This window comes from Natator depressus, chromosome 3, assembly GCF_965152275.1.
Source record: "Natator depressus isolate rNatDep1 chromosome 3, rNatDep2.hap1, whole genome shotgun sequence".
NCBI lineage: Eukaryota > Metazoa > Chordata > Testudines > Cheloniidae > Natator > Natator depressus.
This window is the reverse complement of record NC_134236.1, coordinates 93,710,341-93,732,606: the sequence shown is the minus strand read 5'-3', so window position 1 is coordinate 93,732,606 and position 22,266 is coordinate 93,710,341. Positions and strand designations below refer to the sequence as shown.

Genomic DNA, 22,266 nt, shown 5'->3' with positions numbered 1-22,266 from the left:
ATAAAAAACAATGTATCACTTCACAACAGATAATTAGTAAGTACATATTGCTCACTTGGACCCCAACCTGCAAGTGAGTCCATACATGCAGAGCCCTGTTGACTCAAAGCTTGCCCAGTCATTTGCAGGATCAGGGTCTTAAAAAGAATACCAGTAACACTTATAATTTGATAACCAATAAAATGCCATTTTAAAAACTTTTGTAGTCATTATATTTATGTAGCATGAAATTTAATAAATAATTATCAACTTTATCTCTTTATATATAATATACATGTATTGTACCATAGCACTGTATTATTTATTGCAACCATCTGCTGAAAAATGGTATGGAAATTAAAACTTATGGTGCAATCCTGCTTCCACTCTTGCTTGGTGCTCACTTATTTGAAGGAAGGAAAATCTCAGTAGGTATCAATTTTAATGCATTTTTTATAACATTTCCCTCTTCTCATGGAGAATTCTGTTGTCCTATTACACTATAAATCCATGCATGTGCAGGTAGCTCCATTGTACCTGAATCTGCTCTCCTACTGGTGTAAATCTGTACTAATAGCACTAAAATCAAACGAATCACACCAATGTAAAAGCAAAGGGACAGGATAATCAGGATAACTAGCTTCTCATCTGAGTGAGGGTGGGCAGGCCTGGGTCTTTACTCCTTAATGTTGAAGCTGCAGAGAGCATATTTTTCTGAAATTGTTTTAGGTAGTGTCTGGTTGTTCTTCCATAAACTCTGGCCTTTCCTGGAAAGTTCTCCAAATTTCTGAGCCCTGGGCAAAAGTAACCCATGACTTCTGCTCTCTTGCCATTACTTTATGATAATGGGTGGGTGTATCGGGCAGAGACATTCCCTAAGTGTTTACAGGGAAGACAGGCAAGAAAGCAGATTGTCTCTGTACGATCTCCAACTTCCTCTGCCTTGCACAATGCTCTAGAACAGTGGTTCTCAAAGCCGGTCTGCTGCTTGTTCAGGGAAAGCCACTGGCAGGCAGGACCGGTTTGTTTGCCTGCCGTGTCCGCAGGTTCGGCCGATCGCGGCTCCCACTGGCCGTGGTTCGCTGCTCCAGGCTAATGGGGGCTGTGGGAAGCGGTGTGGGCCAAGGGACATGCTGGCTGCCCTTCCTGCCTGGTGTGCTAGGGGCTTCGAGAACCACTGTGTTGGGGACACTGGGGCATGGCCGCTAGGTAACTCGAGGGGATGGAAGACCACGAGTGTCGATGAAGCCCCCTCGCACTAGGCCCAAGTGTCCTTGGCCCCCCCAGGCTGGAGGCACCCGCAGCAGCTCTGCGTACTAGGCCCAAGTGTCCTTGGCCCCCCTGCCTGGAGGCACACACAGCAGTTATGCTGAGAATCTGCAACAATATGCTGCAGAGTCAGACTGCCTGAAACTAAGCAAGGCCAAACAGGGCAGATATGGAAGAACAATGCTGAATAAAGCAGCTTTATGTATGGTTTAACAAATGATACAGAGAACAAGGGAACTAGCTGGGAACTGGATTGGCTGGCTATATGGATACTTAGGGCAGCTTGCTATTGGATAAGAATGCTGGGGAAAAGGATGTATAAAAGCCTGTGTAACTTCCTGCTCTGTGTGCAGGATTTGAGATTTTATTTTCCCTGTACCTTTTTGCAGCTGCAAATAAACTTTTCTGCTTCTCCATCCCGTTGTGATTATTGGGTGACGCACACCAGGTAGCGAACCAACTTCAGCTGTTGTTTAGCCTCTCGGCACTGGGTGCCGGCAACAACTGCTTATGCTCAAATAAATTGGTTAGTCTCTAAGGTGCCACTAGTACTCCTTTTCTTTTTGCTCTAGAACAGCTATCAGGAGAGTCCCCGAGAAAGCCGGCAGCATGAGAGAGCGTGGCTGAAAGCCGATGTGTGCAGCGATGTTGTGGCCCTGTTGGCCCCAGGATATGAACGAGACAACGTGGGAGAGAGATGACATGAACCAACTTCGGCTGGAAGGGACACGCTTTCCAGCTTCACAGAGCTCTTCCTCACGTTTGGAGAAGGTAACCAGGCGATGCGTCAGGTGGGATGGGGAGAGGAAGGGGGGTGGGTATGTGTCACTCAGCAGTGACTTCCCCTCAACCACAATAACCTCACCAAGCTCCGGCTGCACGCGGGCCAGCCCCTGCTCTTCCCGCCCTGGCGCCCCGCCCTTCCCGCCAGGCCTCTCGCGATGTTGCTAAGGGGCCGCGAGACGGTGCGGCAGGCGCGTGGCCAGTTGCTAGGAGCTGGAGCTTCCGCGAGCGGCCGCTGCGAGCGGTTGGGGAGAAGCGACGCTGGAGCCCCCGCCGTGGTCACAAGGTGATTCCCGCCCCCGGGAGCGCGGCGCCACCACCGGCCCCCTGTCGGCTCCTTTGCACCGGAGACCTCCCGGGGCCTGGCTCCCACCCCGCCTCCCGGCCTGGCACGTGCCCCTCTGCGGGGCCTGGCTCAGTGACTCGCTCCCTGAGTCTGGGGGGTGTCTGGGAGCGGAGACCGGCGGCCACTCCCCGCCTGGCCGGCTCCTGTGCCAACCAACCGACGGGGGGACGGTCTGTGCGTCGCGCGTCGTTTGGTGATTGTCAGTCCCCCCCCCCGGTAACGCTGAAACAAACGCGCTGCGTTAAGGCCTCAGCCGCCCCCTGTCACCTACTGTCCGGCCAGCCCCGGTCCAGGCGGCTCCGGGACGCTGCGGAGCCTTAGCCAGGCCGGGGAAGCCGCGTTCCCAGCCCCACGAAGCAAAGGTGTTTCCTCCGCCCTTGGCAGGGGTGGGGCGGCCGCGAGCCGACAGGGTAAACTCGTCCCTGGGTCTCCGGGTGTCTAGCGCATTTCGCATTAACGGGGTAGAAGCGTCCGCGTCAGGGGCAGCCAGCAGTTCAGTTGTGGCAGTGTTTTTTAAAGCGGCTGAGCTGCTTCAAATCTGGAGGTTTGACCATAACTTTCCTTAGGGGGAGGGGGTCTGACAGCGGCCCATATTCTGATTTCAGCAATTGATGTGGATGAAGGTCATTGGCATCATTTATGTTGTCAAGTGCACAGAGTACTGTTGTTTGCAACCAGTGTACATTAAAAATCAGGCTGTTCTCTCAAATTTTTCAAAGGTACCTTGCCAAAATGAATAATGGGTCTGTGCCCATTTATGCTTCTTTATAATATATAAGAAAGACCTGAACAGTTGCCTTACCCCTCAAAATCTCCCTCCCCACCCATTACCTCCACTTGTTTTCATTCGAAATTCAGGTCCTTTGTAGTCTGGAGTCCTAGCAAAATGATTATAAGAGTCGAGAGTAAATGTTGAGCAATTGAATGGAATAGGAATTTTTAGTCAGACTATTTTAAAATGCTGTTAAAATTAACTTAGCTTCAATAATAAATTAACATTTTGGATTAAGGTGGCCTTTGGTAAAATTATTACCCCTGCACCTTCATTTAGAATGTTAAACTTTAGTACTACAAGCTTTTTCTCATGGATGGACCCTTATTCTTATGGAGCTGTGAATAGGGATCTGACTACATGGATCACTTTACAGGACAGGTCATAGACGTCACAACTGAGAGGTCCTATATCAAAACCAGGGAAAACTAGACCTGACATTTCAGACGTGTCTTCAGTTAAAAGGTAGATCTAAATCTTTCACAAAAAGAAAAGGAGTACTTGTGGCACCTTAGAGACTAACCAATTTATTTGAGCATAAGCTTTTGTGAGCTACAGCTCACTTCATCGGATGCATTCAGTGGAATCCACTGAATGATGAAGTGAGCTATAGCTCACGAAAGCTTATGCTCAAATAAATTGGTTAGTCTCTAAGGTGCCACAAGTACTCCTTTTCTTTTTGCAAATACAGACTAACACGGCTGCTACTCTGAAACTAAATCTTTCAGGGAATCAAAAAAAAATCCAACAAAGTGTCAATTTAAAAAAAAAAAATCCTATATGTTGCCCCTTTCAGCTGATGGTGTTTTAAACCAAATGACCTTATTCAGAGCAAACTAGAGACAGTATTCATGATGTCTTTATAAATACTTTGCAATGGTCTCTTCCTTCCTTTATTTTAATTTTTAGATGTGCCTGTTAACCAATACTCTAGATTTTTACACAATTTAAAAACACCAAGTGGTGTGTGCGCTTGTGTGTGTGTGTATATATAGCTATAAAACCATTAAAATGTTAAATGACTCTTAATAAGGGGTTCAAGATTACATGTGGAGATATCAAATTCACAAACTGATAACAGAGAGACTTGTGAAGGTGTGTCATTTACCTTCTTGGAATGCATTGAGTTTGATTAAATTTTTAGAAAGACTGAGGTTTTTAAAAATAGGGAATGGACACCATGGAGTTGTAAAAATATGATAGGGAATACAGCCTGTCTATTTTAAAGTTATTTCTGACATGCTTTTTTAGGTGGCAAGAAACCTGAGCTAATTTTGAATTGTGTTTGGTCAAAATTAAATGTTGCTATACAAGGTTTCAGAGTAACAGCCATGTTAGTCTGTATTCGCAAAAAGAAAAAGGAGTACTTGTGGCACCTTAGAGACTAACCAATTTATTTGAGCATGATGCATCCGATGAAGTGAGCTGTAGCTCACGAAAGCTCATGCTCAAATAAATTGGTTAGTTTCTAAGGTGCCACAAGTACTCCTTTTTCTTTTTATCTAAAGTGATTACTCTCCTTACAATGTGTATGATAATCAAGTTGGGCCATTTCCAGCACAAATCCCAGGGTTTAACAAGAACGTCTGGGGGGGGGGGGGGGGTAGGAAAAAACAAGGGGAAATAGGTTACCTTGCATGACTTAGCCACTCCCAGTCTCTATTCAAGCCTAAGTTAATTGTATCCAATTTGCAAATGAATTCCAATTCAGCAGTCTCTCACTGGAGTCTGGATTTGAAGTTTTTTTTGTTGTAATATTGCAACTTTCATGTCTGTAATCGCGTGACCAGAGAGATTGAAGTGTTCTCCAACTGGTTTAAGAATGTTATAATTCTTGACATCTGATTTGTGTCCATTTATTCTTTTACGTAGAGACTGTCCAGGATTTGGTGCCACAAGTACTCCTTTTCTTGTTGCTATACAAGTTTACTATTTTGGCAAAGGAAAATGTTAAACCAATTAAAATAATTCCTGAAAATAATATTTTAGTAGAGTTGCATGCCCTGGATTGTATTAAATATGACACTAATCAATGATGTTTTGCCACAATTTGATTTCACTTTTGGAATATAAAAATCTCTACTATCATTAGATGAATGCCTCAAATTGTGAACGTTATTGACTGTTGTTGAAATATTGTTCAGGTTTTAAATATTAGAAATCTTTTGCGGAAAGTGGGTCCTTAAATTGTTCTGCGTGGTTGTTTTTTGGATTTGTTAATAGTGGTTGTTAGTGGCAGTTATTCATTGTACAGATTGTATTAACTTTGCATATCTGATTTATATACAGGTGCTTACAGGTTTTAAGATTGGTGCTTTTGAGATTTGAAAAAAGTAATAGTCTCAAAATCATCCTTCCTTGATACAGATGATGACAAATCCAATCAGCACTGGGGAGTAGGAAACTTTCCTTGGAGAACGAGATGCTTAAGCCATTACTTGAGGCAGAAATAAAGCCCTTTTTTTTCTTTTCTTTTTTAAAAATGGAAGAGTAAACCCTCACAGCATGAGCTGACGCAAGGATGTCTTGCTGACGTGGCATACAGACAGATCTAATGCCTTACTTTTGCTGCTCATAGTTTTCTTAGGCCTCTGTAGAGTGAAATTGACAAGTCTCTGGTCAGGCAACTGAGATATTGACAGCCATGTGACAGTAAAAACTTATGTCAATTTCACTTTGCTCTTGATGTTGGGAAAACTATGAGCACCAGCCAATTCAGGCCTTGGGGAAGAGCATCCAAAAATCAGAGGTTGTGGGAGGATGTTGAATAGGAGAGATCCTTCGGATTATAGAAGGCTCTGTGGTGGACTGAGAAAAGAAAGTCATTTCTCCCTTTTAAGATGCAAACTGGTTCATGCAGTAAATTTATCAAGCACCTATTAGTCAGAGCCTGGTATGAAAGAAGGTGCTTATAAGAGGGGTCCCAGTCCCAGGGCATCTTCCTAATAAGACTCACAACACCCTTTCATTTTTCAGCCATGCTTATGTATATGGGGGTTTGGGAGATGGCTTCTGGGTTTCTCATCCAGGTACTCTCTCTAGATCTTATTGGTGAGGAGGCCCCTATATTTTTATATCTGCTGCTATCTAACAGGCTTAGTCCTCGGAATAGTAAGTGTTCAAGGGCTTGTCTGCGTACAAAATGGAAACAAAATAAATCAGTTGTAGTTCTCTCACCTTTAGTTATTTCAGTGTAAGGCTGTGTGTGGGCATCTTTATTTCAGATTAAGAGTGTCCTATTTCAATTTAAATTAAGTAGATAAGAAATCTCTTTGCCATTTTGAAGTAGGGCACTCATAAATAGAAATAAACTTATTAAATCCTTTCTGTGTATGAATGCATTTATATGTGTATTACAATTTTTGCCAAAGTGAGGGTATAACTTCATATTATTGGTGACCAGAGGAAGAAAAGTGATATTTGTATGAGAGATTAGTACTCTTATTTTAGGATATTGAGAAAACAGATCTGGGAAATGTGCAGTTACAGTACTTTCATATGTTTCACACAGATGTCTCATTTCTCTTGTGAAGATGAAGCTCTGTTACAGTCTATGCTCAGACAATTACTGCAGAGTGTGAAGGAAAAAATCATAGGAGCACCATCAGTGGAATGTGCAGAAGAGATTCTTTTACATTTGGAAGAAACAGATGAAAATTTTCACAAGTAAAAATATTTTTGTTATTTTAATTTTATGGAGTCATCTAAGTGCTGTCAACTGTTCTGTGAAGGGAAAATGTTTACTACCTATATTGACGTATATATTAAGAAATACTTTAAACTTCCCTATTACTGATGAGCTCCAGAAGAATGTTACTTCAGAGATTTAATAAACTATATTTTTCCTAGTTCTTATTTTTTTTAATTCTGTTGGTATTTTCTTTCTTCTTTGGTTGAAACATTATCAATAGAGTAAATGACTCTTCAGGGAAAATCCATTGTCTCTAAATGTATTTAATTAACTCTGATAAATGTGCTACATTCAGAGACAAACGAGCTAGAAAAAAATCCTAATTGAAGGATGCCAGACAATATTTGTAATTGCTGTTGGAGTCCTTATTATTGTTCTTCATGTAGGTGAAATACAAACAAGATGGCTAAAATACGATCGTTTACAGGCAACTTTCACAATTAGTCCTTAGCCAACTATCTTTTTATACATTTGATAAGATAAATTCTAGTTTCTAACAGAAATCCTATTACATTTTGAATAAAACTGAAAATCTTCTCTATTATCTCTAATGACTTTTGGATGTCCAACTTGTGCTAATGCACACTCACATATTTACCTACGTACTGTGCTCAAATTCTCTTGAGGTCACACTCATCTTTGCACTTCACCTCCATTACACAAACACAATATTGTAATGGTTTTGTGCACAGGCTTCTAGCCAATAGAATATATTTTGCTACATGGCAGTTTTTAGGACACAGTTGTGAGACCTGAGAGAAGCCATCTAACTTAGATGAACTGAAAGCTGTTTAATTGTTAAAACCTGGGTTCTGTGACCTTCATTTCTTCTGCAAAAGCTGGTGACCTCAAAAATATCTTTAAATAATACTAGGTAGTGCATTATCTGCACTTCTTATACTTTAACTAGCTGTCAGTGATGTGTTGTCAGTAGTAGTAGTAGTAGCGAGCTACCCGACATCTCTGAACTTGGGTGATAGCCAGTAAATAAAGTAAAAAATAGAAATTACTTTAAGCTATTTTTAAAACTACATTTAGAATTTTAATGCCTTCATATGTTTTCTGTTAATGATTTTAGATTTAGGGTTGTGCATTTGAGCAGTCCAAAAATAAATGGTCAGTGGACCAGTCAAATGTTCGCCAAAAATATTTTAAAGCACTGATTAATTAGAACAGTAAAAAATAAACAAAAAGCAAGACTTTCTTTATTGTCACACTCCCAGGTCCCCCTCCCCCCCCCCCCGGGGGTTCCCTGGGAAGGCAGATCAGCAGTGCATGTTGCTAACGCTGTTGCAAGCATCACAAAGCATTTTGGGGCGAGTCAGAGTTGTGAGTGTGAAGTGGAAGATTCCTTTGCAGGCTGTGAGAGGCCAAAGGGGGAGGGAGGAAGAGAGCAGAGAACGGGTTAACTCAATACTTCAGCTAGCTCAGTCCGAAGATAAGACGCTGGCCCCGGTCCAAGGTCATAGGCTTGATGAGAAGTCGGCAGCTGCGTTCACATTTTACCCAACCTCCTCCCCCCCCCCCCCCCCGCCAGTCATGAGAAGAGGAGAACTAAGTGGAGCAGGGCTGCAGAGATTACAGTGAAAAAAGAATGAGACGGCAAAGGCCAATGGGGGGGGGTGTTTTGGGAAAGCCGAGGAGGCCGCAGTGAGCCGGGTTGAACTGGTACAAAGAGCACGGGGAACAGAGGTTGCTGAACAAAACACCCCCAAAAGAACCTAGGACTTAAACTCCCTTCTGAGAGCTGAGGGAAATCAGAGATCAACAGAGGACCCTGGACAACCTGTGCACACAGGACAGAACTCCCGTCCACCCCTCCCTCTCTTCTTCTTACATTACACCCAGGCGTGGCCAGCCTCGGGTAGTGCGTGTGTGAGTATAAAAGTGGGTTAGGGCTTGGGGCACTAACGCTTTCTTTCTTCCCTCTGAGTGATGTGGGGAACCCCTTCCCTCCCCCAGCACTCTCTGCTGTTGTTTTATTATTTTATCAATAAAGCTTTAAAAGTCAGTTACGTGGTGTGCTCCATCATCTCCTCCCTAAAGATCCTGCGGCCTCAGCCTGGTCACCTGATGCCCTAGGCACATTTGGTAACAGAAATCTGTCACATGGCCTCCAACAGGCTTAGTCTTAGATGTTTATGCCTAATTACAAAAAACAAATTACTTAACTGAGTTATATTAACTCAGAAAAATGTGAAAAACAATGAAATGAAGTTCTAAAAAATGAAAGACGAGCACCAGGATGCAATAAAAAAAGGTAGGCCATTGCCTACATTGAGGAATTCTTGTTGGAATATTTGACCATGATCAAATAATAGGCAGTTATCTGACATTATTTAACTGGTCAATTAACTGGCTTTCCAAGGCTATTTAAGTCTTAAATGGTTTTATTTTTAAAATTTATTTTTCACTTGTAACTTGTATTATGCAATTGTTAATGCCATTTTAATGCTAATATCGCTGCAGCCATCAGAATTTGAGCTCTAGATCAGGTGTTCTCATGCTTTTTTTTTCTGAGGCCCCCCCCCCCCAACATGCTGTAAAAATTCCACAGCCTACCTGTGCCATAACTGTTGTTCTGTATATAAAATCCAGGGCCAGCATTAGGGAGTATGAAGCAGGGAAATTGTCTGTGGCCACGGGCTGCAAGAGGCCCCATGCCGCAGGAGGCCCCATGAAGCTAAGTTGCTTGTGGTTGGGCTTCAGCCCTGCTGCGATAGAGCTCCGGCTTCAGCTTTCTGCCCTGGGCCCCACTGATTCTAATGCTGACCCTGCTTGATGGACTCCCTGAAACCTGTTCACAGCCCCTGAAGGGGCCCCAGACCCTCAATTGAGAACTGCTGCTCTAGATCAGCAGATACTGAACACGAAAAGAAAAGTGGTTGCACAGATATCAGTATTAAAATTACATTTTAATTTCTGGCCAATAACACATTTTCATTAGAATAAGGTGACTTTCACATTATAAAATGTGAAATTAAGTTTTCTGATGTTTCTGAAGAAGCATTTGTAGCTTCTGGCAACATACTCCCCTCCACAAATGGTGCAAAAGTACACAGAAAATTCTACAAAATTCATCTTCTGGAGCTCATTGTGTTCAAAGAAATTGAGTGGAGGGATTGGAAGCGAGGAAAGGAGATGATCCTAGAAATGCTATGGGGAAAGCAGTCTCAATCTGGAGCAGCCAAAGATGAGGGTTAGCTTCTTGTGGGTCCTCAGCTTTTCCCTCTTCTTAGCAAGTTTCTGTGTGAGCCACACTACTATTGACTGTCCCCCATCTCTTATGTCTGTGCTGTAATACAGTTTGGAGTCAAAGATACTTAATTCTAATCTGACCAGAATTAACTGTTGCAATGAATTTCGTAATGCTTGATGGGAGCATGGATCACAGTCACTGCACTGGATTTGTACCCCTGTGACATTCTTCTTTCAACTGAACCATAGATCCCTGGTGGTCTAGATGGGCTTTCATTGGTTCTCAAAGGGGTGGCAATATGCAATGGAGACTCTGCTCCCCCAGTGCCTTTAAGTTTTGAGGTGTTCCTTTACCCTTTTCTTCTTCCTTGATGTTGAACAGCAGGAAACATGGAGCCCTTAATTTGAGTCTGCTGCAGAAGGACAGAATGGATGACATTTCTCTTTCCAAAGTTCATCAAAGCTGATTCACATCAATAATCTAGGACCTTAGAATTTTTTTTTTAAAATAATCATATTTACCTTGTTTTCTTCAGACGTGGGGAACACCAACAATATAGCTTGAATGGAACTTGCAGGCCCATGCAGAAATTTGACTTTTCCATTATTTTGTTACGAGCTAGTGAAAAAGATGAAAGAATGCTGCAAGGAGCAACACTGTAGTGTCAACTGTACAAATACATTTAGTCTGTCTTTAGGACTACCGTCTTTGCAGCAAATACACTGTGCTGTGATCTCTAAATTATTATTATTATTTGTGAGAATGAAGCAGTTACTTCAAAAATACATTTTCTGCAAACACCCCAGCCATTAAAAAAAATGAGAAAAAAAGACTTACGAAAGTTTTCATTCGGCAGACTGCCATAGTGCTATTTTTTATAGTAATAGTAATGGCTGAGCTAACCTTATAAACAAGTGAAAGGGGAGAGAGAAAATGAACAGAGAAGCTAAAGAGTTACATTTTTCCTTGGGCTGCATTTATGTTACCTCTACAAGCAGTGACAATCAAATATGAAAGGGAATAAATGGAAGAGGAAATAACTTAGAGCCATTACACTTAAAGTGACTTCAGGTAGCCAGAAGTTTAATCTGATGAAAAGAACATCATATGAAATACTTGATAACAAAAATGACTTGACTCTCTTACTCGTTCTTAAAATGTTCAAGAAAAAAGAAACTACTCCTGCAACTGCAATAGTTGCTTTTGTTTTCATGTGCACTTTCCAGGATTGGATAGTTCATATTAAAAGCCAGTACACCATATATAAGCATGTCCACTCCATATATTGATCCTTCTCAATTCACACAAAGTACCTGCTCACATACTCTCACCTTGTATCCACATTTGATACAATGAAAATGTAGTGTAATCCCATAAACAACTGTTGCACAGTCACTGTTGTGGTAACTTGCTGTATGTCTTGCCCCTAATGCAAAATAAACAGATTATCAAGATTATATGGCTCATGTAGTCTGGACAACTTTTTAAAAAAATAGTTGCCTCAAATAAGCGTGAAGCTACAGACTAGTCCTCAGTGCGGACTGTTGCTTTTTGTTTGTTTGAAAAGCCAGTGATTCTAATTTAACAAAGTTATGACTATTTGAAAATTGCTTAATGAAACTACAACACAGAAAATTTCCTTAAGGTTCCAGGTACACCTCTAAATATAGACATGCCCTGATTCAGTAAAGCACTTAAGCACATGCTTATGTCCCATTTGCTTTAATGACATAAGCAACTTTTGTCCTGAATGGGGATGTTTCTTGCTTGGAGGGGCATAATCATGCAACTAGTGAATTGTGTACTGGTTGGTTCAAGAACTCACTAGTTCTGCTGGAAGATTTTTTCCTTGACTAACTCCAGTAATTTAAATGCAAGAGACTGCATTAATGTGATGTAAAGATTGCAAAGCTAAAATAAAAAAGTCAGGAAACTCAAAAGTTAAGCTTTGAACAAGTTTTAATTCAACTGCTTAGCCTATATGTGCTGTTGTCCAGCTATACCGAAAGACGGACAGGAGACATTTGATGTGGATTTAATCAGGCTGCAACTTTATTATTAGATGTGTGGGACTACCTGGCGGATAAAAAACTGTACAGTGCAGGTAACCCCATGTTCATTCCATAATTACCTGGTGTGCTTCTGCCAGCTCCCCCTCTTTTTCCATTCAGATCCACCCAGTCAATCCATTGCTGGGATTTTAGCATCCACTCCCTCTTGAAGGAGGCTTAAGGTGGGCTATAAGAAAAGGGGGTTGGCTCCTGCCATATCAATCTTAGGAGTCCCCCCCTTTCCTTTTTAAGTCCTTTTCTAAGCCATTTATCTGGTCACTGTATACCTTCCCTGTGGAGTACCTGCACTGGACATCTGCCCCACACTTAAATAATGAGTTGTGACATACAGCCTACTGCCCTTCATGCCATGCATGAAAAAAGCACTTCCTGAACCCAATGCAGGGAAGGCGAAAAAACCCCAAATCCACCTATGCCAATCTGGTGGTAAGGGAAAAATTCCTTTCCAGCCCGCCATAAAAAGTGGTGGCTAGCGCACTGCCCACAGCAGGTCTTGACCAAACCTGGTATTTCAACACCTAAAGGGGAGGGAGGGTAGGTGCTGCCTCCGCCTGTTCCGTGTAAAAGGGGGCTTCCCACACAGGGCTGCCCCTTTTAAACCCTTCTGCCCATCCAGTTTGCAGAGGATGAGTCAGCGTTGTCATGCTGGTCCCTTGTTCCCTGTTGCAGCAGTTTTCCTCTCTCCTCCCAGCCATAAAACACTGTTCCCTTCATTAGGTCATTTTCTCTTCCAATTTTCCTAGTTACATGTATAGCTTGGATCAGTTGTTACTAATTGTCATAAATGTGTATGCTTCAAGGTACTTTTTTATCAGTGCATTCAAGTTAATGTTCTTCTTAGAGCTTTAACTTTTGCATTTACTAATACTATGATTTTTGACTGTGCAGCCTTGATCAATATAGATCTTTGCATTTAGGGGAAGATTTTCATAGGCACAAAAGGGAATTATGACTTACTGAGATATCCCTTCCATATGATATACCGATACTGAAGACATGCAAGGAAAGCAAAATTGTTTGGTGCATAGGTTCTGGAATTAGGGGTGTGGCAGCACTCCCTGTTTTGAAATGGTTTCCATCATATACAAGGTTTACAGTTTGGTTCAATGGCCCTCAGCACCCCACCTATACAAATTGTTCCAGCACCCCCGGTTTGGTGCTGAACTTTTCACTCAGCTGAAAAACTCCTCTTTAATTCTTAAAAGTACTGATATTTAAAGAGATATGTCTGCTGGAAAAATGTTGCATATGTAATGTTGAAGATGTTTGGAAGATGAATATCATGAAATACATTGCATTTTAATTTCTGGATATTTGTTGCAGCTATGAGTTTGTGAAATACCTTAGACAATACATATGTAGCACCCTGGGCTCTGTGATTGAAGAAGAAACAGAAAAATGTACCTCTGCTCAAAATCAGGGTGAAGGATCTGGTTATGACACTCTTGTCCAACATGTTACTAAGAAGACTCGTGAATCAAAAGAGTGAGTATGTGCACAGGATACATATAAAATTCCATTTTTAAAAATATGCAGTTGGCAGGATTGTCTGGCCCAACTTATTCTTTTTTCCTTTCATATCTTAATTGGAATATTTATGGATGAAGGTACTTTGGTTCTAAAATCTATTTTTTTTTTGGTCATTTATAACTTTCCTAACAGGTTGCCTTTTGGGTTGAAATTCCCCATGATTATCTTATCTTGGAAATGAAAGTATATTGCTATCTAGGAAAGTTTGAAGACAATCCACTGAACTATTTAAGATTTCTGACTTTGTAGGGTTAGGGGATTATTTAGGATTTTGGTGGCACTTAAACTCAAATAGCTGTATTTTAAATTTTAGACTTGATTTACAAATAGTCCTATGAGAGAAATGAGGTCTTTGTCAAATATAAATGTGTGTATCTGAGAAATAATTTGTTCATGCACAATTTTTTAATTTCCTTATAGATTTAAGTGGGCATAGAACATGATTATCTAGATATACATATGTTGAAAGCTGTAATTCAACTAAAGTGGGTTAGTTGAGCTTCTTTTAAATCCTGTCTGCATACAAATTCTCTGGTCTATGTTACACATCAGAACCATATTTATAATCATAGAATCATAGAATATCAGGGTTGGAAGGGACCCCAGAAGGTCATCTAGTCCAACCCCCTGCTCGAAGCAGGACCAATTCCCAGTTAAATCATCCCAGCCGGGGCTTTGTCAAGCCTGACCTTAAAAACCTCTAAGGAAGGAGATTCTACCACCTCCCTAGGTAACGCATTCCAGTGTTTCACCACCCTCTTAGTGAAAAAGTTTTTCCTAATATCCAATCTAAACCTCCCCCATTGCAACTTGAGACCATTACTCCTCGTTCTGTCATCTGCTACCATTGAGAACAGTCTAGAGCCATCCTCTTTGGAACCCCCTTTCAGGTAGTTGAAAGCAGCTATCAAATCCCCCCTCATTCTTCTCTTCTGCAGACTAAACAATCCCAGCTCCCTCAGCCTCTACTCATAAGTCATGTGCTCTAGACCCCTAATCATTTTTGTTGCCCTTCGCTGGACTCTCTCCAATTTATCCACATCCTTCTTGTAGTGTGGGGCCCAAAACTGGACACAGTACTCCAGATGAGGCCTCACCAGTGTCGAATAGAGGGGAACGATCACGTCCCTCGATCTGCTCGCTATGCCCCTACTTATACATCACAAAATGCCATTGGCCTTCTTGGCAACAAGGGCACACTGCTGACTCATATCCAGCTTCTCGTCCACTGTCACCCGTAGGTCTTTTTCCGCAGAACTGCTGCCTAGCCATTCGGTCCCTAGTCTGTAGCGGTGCATTGGATTCTTCTGTCCTAAGTGTAGGACCCTGCACTTATCCTTATTGAACCTCATCAGATTTCTTTTGGCCCAATCCTCCAATTTGTCTAGGTCCTTCTGTATCCTATCCCTCCCCTCCAGCGTATCTACCACTCCTCCCAGTTTAGTATCATCCGCAAATTTGCTGAGAGTGCAATCCACACCATCCTCCAGATCATTTATGAAGATATTGAACAAAACCGGCCCCAGGACCGACCCCTGGGGCACTCCACTTGACACCGGCTGCCAACTAGACATGGAGCCATTGATCACTACCCGTTGAGCCTGACAATCTAGCCAGCTTTCTACCCACCTTATAGTGCATTCATCCAGCCCATACTTCCTTATCTTGCTGACAAGAATACTGTGGGAGACCGTGTCAAAAGCTTTGCTAAAGTCAAGAAACAATACATCCACTGCTTTCCCTTCATCCACAGAACCAGTAATCTCATCATAAAATCATATTAGGGGACATGTGAGTTGTAGCCAGTTTCCTGAGATAGTGGTTTATTTAGTGAAGGCATGACCTTAAATGGAAAGCCCATGTATATGCCAGATAATTCTTACAACCTGGTTAGCCATCCCTTCTTTGCAGATTCTCTTGATTTCCCTCCCTTCCCATAGACTTTAAAATGGCATTGGAAGGAACCCTTTAGGCCTGGAGGCCTTTCTAATGAGCCTTTGTGGTGCAAATTTCAAATTTGTGTAAGATATAGCTGTTACGATTCATTAGAGCAGAGGTTCTCAAACTGTGGTCTGCAAGCTCCATTCAGGTGGTCTGCGGATAGTTCCCTCTAAGTTGTGCACCTGGGCGGCCGCACGCAAAAGAATGAAGGGCCACTCACCTAATTAGTGGAGCCACTCAGGCATGGCTTCACTAATTAGGTGCCTGGACCCTGGAGAAGACGCACATGTAAAGTGAGGTGGTGGCCTTGGGGGGAATAGGGCGTAGCTGGGAGAGGGCAGTAGGGTGAGAAGAGGGGGTGGGGGGAATTTGGGACCTGCAGGGCTGTGGCAGCCAGAGAAAGAGGTGACTTTCCCCAGCTCCAGGGCTGTGGCTGCCAGGGAGAGACAGCCCTCCTTCCCAGCATCAGCTCTGTGGCTGCTGCGGCAGGGGAGACCCTCCCCTCCTTCTCAACCCCAGCTTGGGGGCTGCCATGGTGGGGGAGATCCCCACCTTCCCAGTTCCAGCTTGGGGGCTGTTGCGATGTGCGGGAGAGGGCAAATCCATCACATTAGAAAGTTAAGACTACTGATATTAAAATATGAGTTGTGTGCTTTTATTTGTAGAAGAAAAAAAGTTAATTATTAAGATTTTTTAATAAAGCGCTTTTATCCAAAGCACTTTACAATAGTTAGCTAACGGTACAAACAACATTTGGAAAGATCATTAAATGGTCCGCTGAGACCCTCAGCAATTTTCAAGTGGTCCATGGAAAAAAAAGTTTGAGAACCACTGAATTAGAACATTGGTGAGTAGTGATACAAAATGGCTTTTAGTGTATGGAATTGTATTTCCAGAAGTCCTGGTGAAACTACACAACCTTAATCCGTGTGTAGTCATCCTTGGAGTTTCTGTTTCAAAGCAGGTGAAATAACAAACTGGAAAAAAAAGGCAATTTATCTGTAGCTTGGGCGTTCAGTGCAAAGTTAAAATCTAGTTGAGTACTGATGAATCTTGATATTTCAAACAACCTACTTGCCTTGAATCTTGAAATTGAGAAACACTTTGTCACAGCAACTGTGATTCCAAAATTTACTGGTTGTGTTAGGACTTGAATCCTTGCCTCATCACGATTCCATATGCTGGCCTCTCTCTCAAAAGTGATCTGCAAATCATAAAAAAAGTTTAAAAAATTCTTTATTACTACTTTATGATGTATAAAGCTGTTCTAACACTTAAAGAAACTCAACAACAAATAAGCCCATCTTTTTTCTGCTTGTTTTTGTTACATCAGATCCTTACTTTCCTTTTTTTGCCGGAGGACCTAGACTAGGTCTTGGGGAACATGAACAATGTTGTTACACAAGGCTCTATGAATAGTGATGTTTCACTGAAATCTCCCTCTTCTCCAGCCCGAACTCAGGGGAGAGGGAATATTGAATCTCAATTTACAATATCACTATGCTTGAAAGCCAACGAAGAAAGGAAAGTGAGAAATGTTGAAAAACAGAAATTACTATTTTCAGTTTTTGAGGTCATGTTTATACAACATGAAAAGAAAAACACCTTCTATTTGTTTCACAATTTACCTTTAGTGAACAAAACAATGTGTCTTTGTATTATCTAAGGCAGATAAAATGATTTTTGTGTATACACATTTGTTGCACAGTATAAACTTAATCTCTGTTTGTTGTGTTATGAATAGAAAGTGATTTTGTTACCAAAACCATTTCTTTTAATTTTAAGTTCTCAGTTCAGTAGGAAGTGAAAACAATCAAAGTTTGTTTTTGTGTTGATAGAAATTCATTTTAAATGTTTCACATCTAGAAGGAAACAAAATAACTGAAGTTTTAAACTATGCTTAAATAGTGTCTTGTACATGTCACCTGTTCCAAAATTTGTTACATTATGACTGCAAGAAAATCAGTGCTTTGATAATCTTCTGTTTGGGTCTCACAATCTAGTAGGTTTCAGAGTAGCAGCTATGTTAGTCTGTATTCGCAAAAAGAACAGGAGTACTTGTGGCACCTTAGAGACTAACAAATGTATTTGAGCATAAGCTTTCGTGAGCTACAGCTCACTTTTTGGTCTCTAAGGTGCCACAAGTACTCTTTTTCTTTTTACAGTCCAGTAGGTATGATTTCAAGACTATCGTAGCCCCTGTTGTGGATAACTATAGTCTTCCTGTTATTAACTGGATATATATTTAAGTGGATGGGGGTCTGTCTTGAGAATTAGAGCTTTTGATTATGAGCTATAGATTTAATGATAATATTTCTGAAATAATTTTGGTAATATATGGGTAGGTCATACTACAAGAAGAAATTAGAAGTTTTATTGCAGGATAAAATCCTTGCATGAGCAAATTCATTAATTAGTGCCTAATTGTTATTCACAAATTACTTTAGAAACACAAAGCAAAATTAGGGTGACCAGATAGCAAGTGTAAACAATTAAGGGGGGTGGGGAGTAATAGGTGCCTATATAAGAAAAAGCCCTCAAAATTGGGACTGTCCATGTAAAATCGGGACATCTTGTCACTCTAAGCAAAAATATCTTTTATAAGTCAATCATTTACATTTAGAGACTACAAATCAGTTCTTAACCAACCACTGTTGGCTTTCCTTTTGGCACTAAATATAATAATTTGTGAGACGTGCTTTTGAACTAAGCTTTTGAACTTCATATGTGTAAAGTTACCCATGTGTCTAAGTCTTGCATGATCTGGGCTTTAGGGCTTGATCCTGCGCTCACTGAAGTCAATGGCAAAGCTCCCATTGACTTTAATTGTGCAGGATCAGGGCCCAGGGCCTACCTGAGCAGTTGCAATGCCAGCTTTGTTCTTTAATGTGAAGTCTGAGTTTCTTTAGTTGTTTCTCCCTCAAAAGATATACTAGCTTACATTAGCATAATACCAGGGGGAGTAGTTTAATGCTTTAAGCATTAAGTTTGCAATACCCAAACTCCTTGAATTCCTAGGTTCAAAACCCAACAGCATTAACTCGGTTATTTTGGGCTTTTCTGCATAAAGACTTCATGCACAGCAAGCCAGGATGTAAATCTATAGTGCACTAGCTTCTCATGCACTAACTTGCCATGTGGCTTGTCAAAGTGCACTATGGAACTTTTAGTGCATGGTAGCAGGGTTCACGTGGTGACTTGGTGCACAGCAAGCCATGGTATGAATGTGCCATTCACTAAGTCTCTGGGTAGTCAAGCTCTTTATCATTTTGAGGTGTATATAAATGTAGTGCAGTTTACTGTCTGTGGGTCTTTGGGCAAACTTTAAATACACAAGCTATGCCTGCTGTGTAGAGGCACCAAAGATCTCAATGACTCTGTTTATTTTCTTTATACAGATGCTTGACCAAAATTGCTCGTTGCCCAGTGTTGTGCAGCATGCAAATTTTGCACTGGGCAGCTGCCCTGCATCTCATATATGGCTACATTTTAGAGGTGCTGAACATATATAGTCTGTGAAGTGTCTTGACCTCCTTCAGAATGAAAACCACTATTATACATGTAAAATTTAACATTATTGCATAGTTCTCTTTTACAGATCAAGTTTTGTTTTCATGTATGTACATATTGACTTCACAAAGGTCTGGCAATTGACTATTTTTCTCCATCTCTATTTTGTTTCTTGAATGGAGGGGATTTATTAAACATTAACTTTGGTCATTACAGAAATTGATTTGAATTGGTATTGGGGCCACACAGCTTACTGGAAGAGGGACTCGATAATGATGTGCATTTTATTTAAATTTGCTTCCCCACATGAACTATTTTTATGGCTACCTGGTTTCATGACAGGAATTATCATAAGTATATATTTCAGTATCCATCGGGCAACAGTTCAGCCTTGGATCACATTCTACTTTGGAACCCTGTGACTAAACTCGTCTCGGATGTACAGGTATTTAGGAATACTGATCTTGCTCTGGAATCTGATCATTGACTCCTAATAGGAGAAACGATGTTCTGCTTTAGTACCTACTGCATCAAAATGCTTCAGTGTTGATAAGCTTCATGTTGAAGCTATCACAAACAATTATGTGGTGGCGATTTCCAATAAATATTCTATCTTGGATGACTAGTTGTCTACTGCAGAGGAAGAGTGGACTTTATTTTGGGAATCTGATACAGAGATCACTGGAAAACAGCTAGAATTAAGGAGTATGAAAAAACAACGTAGGATTACAGATGATAACATCAACTTATGGGGAAAAAAGAGAAGTGCAGTGTTGAATGGGTGCAATAGAAGTTGAGGCAAGTTAATGAGGAAAAGGAGGAAATGGACAATAGAGGAGAAGAAATGTGTTGATCAAGTAGTTAAGAGGGTCCATCAAAATGACCATAGTCAATGGTGGAATAGTATGGCACAGCACATTGAGGAAGCCTCTGAGAGACATGACCAGAAATGCATATTTGAGATTTTGAATGTCATAATAAGACATCCATTCTCAAGACTTCCACCAATTAAGGACAAAAATGGAAAATATTGCCAGGATATAGATGCACAATTTAAGCGTTGGTATGAGCATTTTTGAGAATTAATGAAGAGATACCTATCGAGATGTAAACTACAATTTAATCCAAAAATGAGCTCAGTAGAAAATATGCCAGTGACATTAGAGGAAGTGATACCTGTGGTCGAACAGTTATCAAATGATAATGTACCTGACCTGGATAACATTTCAGAAGAACTGCTAAAGAGTGGCTGTCCGGGTTTAGTTCACTGGCTTCGTAGAGTTGTCTTAAAAGTTTGGGAAACCAGTCACATTCCAGAAGATTGGAAAAGGGGCTGCATCATGCCTCCCGACCCCCCCCACCCCCCCAAAAAATGAAAAGCCATCATTGCTCAAATTATTGTGGAATAGCAATGTTATCAGTCCCAGGGAATGCTTTTATGATCATATTACCTTATTTACCATATTTGATGATCAAATATTGTCTCAACTCTAACGAGAGGCAACCAGTGTGGTTTCAATAAAGGTGATCTACAATCCATTCTATTTATGCCTTGTGGAATGCTTTTGTAAAATGACTAGAGCAAAAAAGGAAGTTAATATTGCATTTATTGACTTTGCAGCTGCTTTTGACTCAGTGCATCAGTGAGCCCTATGGTTACTGCTATGTCAGTATGGGGTACTTAATGATTCAGTGTGCCTAATGAATACTTTTCCATGGTACACTTAGTTGGGCAAGGGTCAACAATTATTACAGACTAGTTTTCAGTAGAATCAGGAATAGGCCAGAGATACATTCTCTCACCTACATAATTTGATGTTCTAATAGACTATCTGATGACAAAGCTGAAGGAGGCCAAAACAGGTGGTGTGAAATTTAAAGATTCATTTTTAAAGGATCTTGAGTATGCAGTTGCCTTATTTGGAGAGACTACTGAGCAACTACATCTAATGCTGGAAAAGCTGTGAAGAATTGTAGAATCAATGGAACTTAAGATCAATGATGATAAAACTGAAGTTATGCACTCTACCTATAAAATGTCTTGCCAACACTGCAGGCAGATGGTGGTATTAACAACAAATGAGTGAATAGTTTTATCTATTTGAATATTTGGTTGACAGCAAGCGGTTATATAACTGAAGTCACATGTTGGATTGGTTTTATGTCAGTGGTGGTTCAGCATCTTCAAAGCCTGTCTTGGGGCAGCAGGTTTCTGTGACAACAAAGATACAAGTGTTTAATGCAGTTGTATTAATGACAAATGTGATGGGTATGATTCACCATGGTGGCATCACCTGCTGGCCATCTTGGAGATTCGCTCCACCTGTCGGTATGCCTTTTGAGGGTGCCTCGCCCCCATCACATCTGGTCTTGGACCCATATTACTCCAAGGACCGCGGCGTCCTCTTCACGATACAGCCCTCTGGCCGTGTCACAATCTGTGCTTCCCCCTTCCAGGGGCCCTGCAGTCAACTGTCCGGCCACTTCCCCCAGTGGCAACTGCAGTCACCTGTTTCTCCACTGGCCCAGTGATGATGGGGAGGCGGGGGGGGGAGGCCTGAAGTGAGCTGTAGCTCACAAAAGCTTATGCTCAAATAAATTTGTTACTCTCTAAGATGCCACAAGTCCTCCTTTTCTTTTTGCGGATACAGACTAACACGGCTCCTACTCTGAAACCAGAAGTTACAGTGTATTCTTAACCCCCCTCTAGTTTGATTTTTGTCACAGACAATCCTGGTAAGTTGCAGATTGTACCAGCTGAGAACAAGACAACGGTAATGGTGGGGTCATGCCCAACATACAAAAGAGGGCATGGTTCTAAAGAAGGTTTATGGAACTTAGGTAAAAGGAAGCAGAACAGGAGGTTAACAACAAATGAGGTTGGAAGATGAAACTGAGGAATTTAAGAAGCCTAAATCTTCCGGTACTGATTCTTGATGAAGGAAGAAGACTTGCAAGAGAATATTTGAGGTCGAAGTTCATTCTGCGCAACACCATGGCTAGTTACATTATAGCCATGTGGATCTCTTGTTTATTAAACATTATACATTTTAGATGAACTTGGTTATTAAGATCTTAAATCTGAGGGCTACTCTGTCCATGCATTCTGTACTGCTGCTTCTGCAGAGGACTTTTGTGGAAGAAAAAACCTTAATTAAACTTGCGGAGAAAGAA

The 22,266-nt window shown here is 41.3% G+C and overlaps 1 protein-coding gene and 1 long non-coding RNA gene across 2 annotated transcripts in view; one reads left to right on the top strand and one right to left on the bottom strand.

Moving 5' to 3' along the window:
• Positions 1-1,593: 1,593 nt before the first annotated feature.
• TBC1D32 (TBC1 domain family member 32) overlaps positions 1,594-22,266 on the top strand; it is a 183,272-nt gene continuing 162,599 nt past the window's right edge. The window contains exons 1-4 of the mRNA XM_074948323.1: positions 1,594-1,696; positions 1,821-2,019; positions 6,661-6,815; positions 13,435-13,596. Of these exons, the coding sequence (XP_074804424.1) occupies positions 1,882-2,019; positions 6,661-6,815; positions 13,435-13,596 (455 nt within the window). The 5' untranslated portion in view covers positions 1,594-1,696; positions 1,821-1,881. The remainder of the gene's footprint in view (positions 1,697-1,820; positions 2,020-6,660; positions 6,816-13,434; positions 13,597-22,266) is intronic.
• On the bottom strand, positions 9,771-11,464 carry LOC141983974 (uncharacterized). The gene is made up of 3 exons (XR_012638593.1): positions 11,371-11,464; positions 10,561-10,657; positions 9,771-10,451 (listed from the first exon to the last, which is right to left on the bottom strand). It is a non-coding gene; the product is annotated as an uncharacterized LOC141983974 (long non-coding RNA).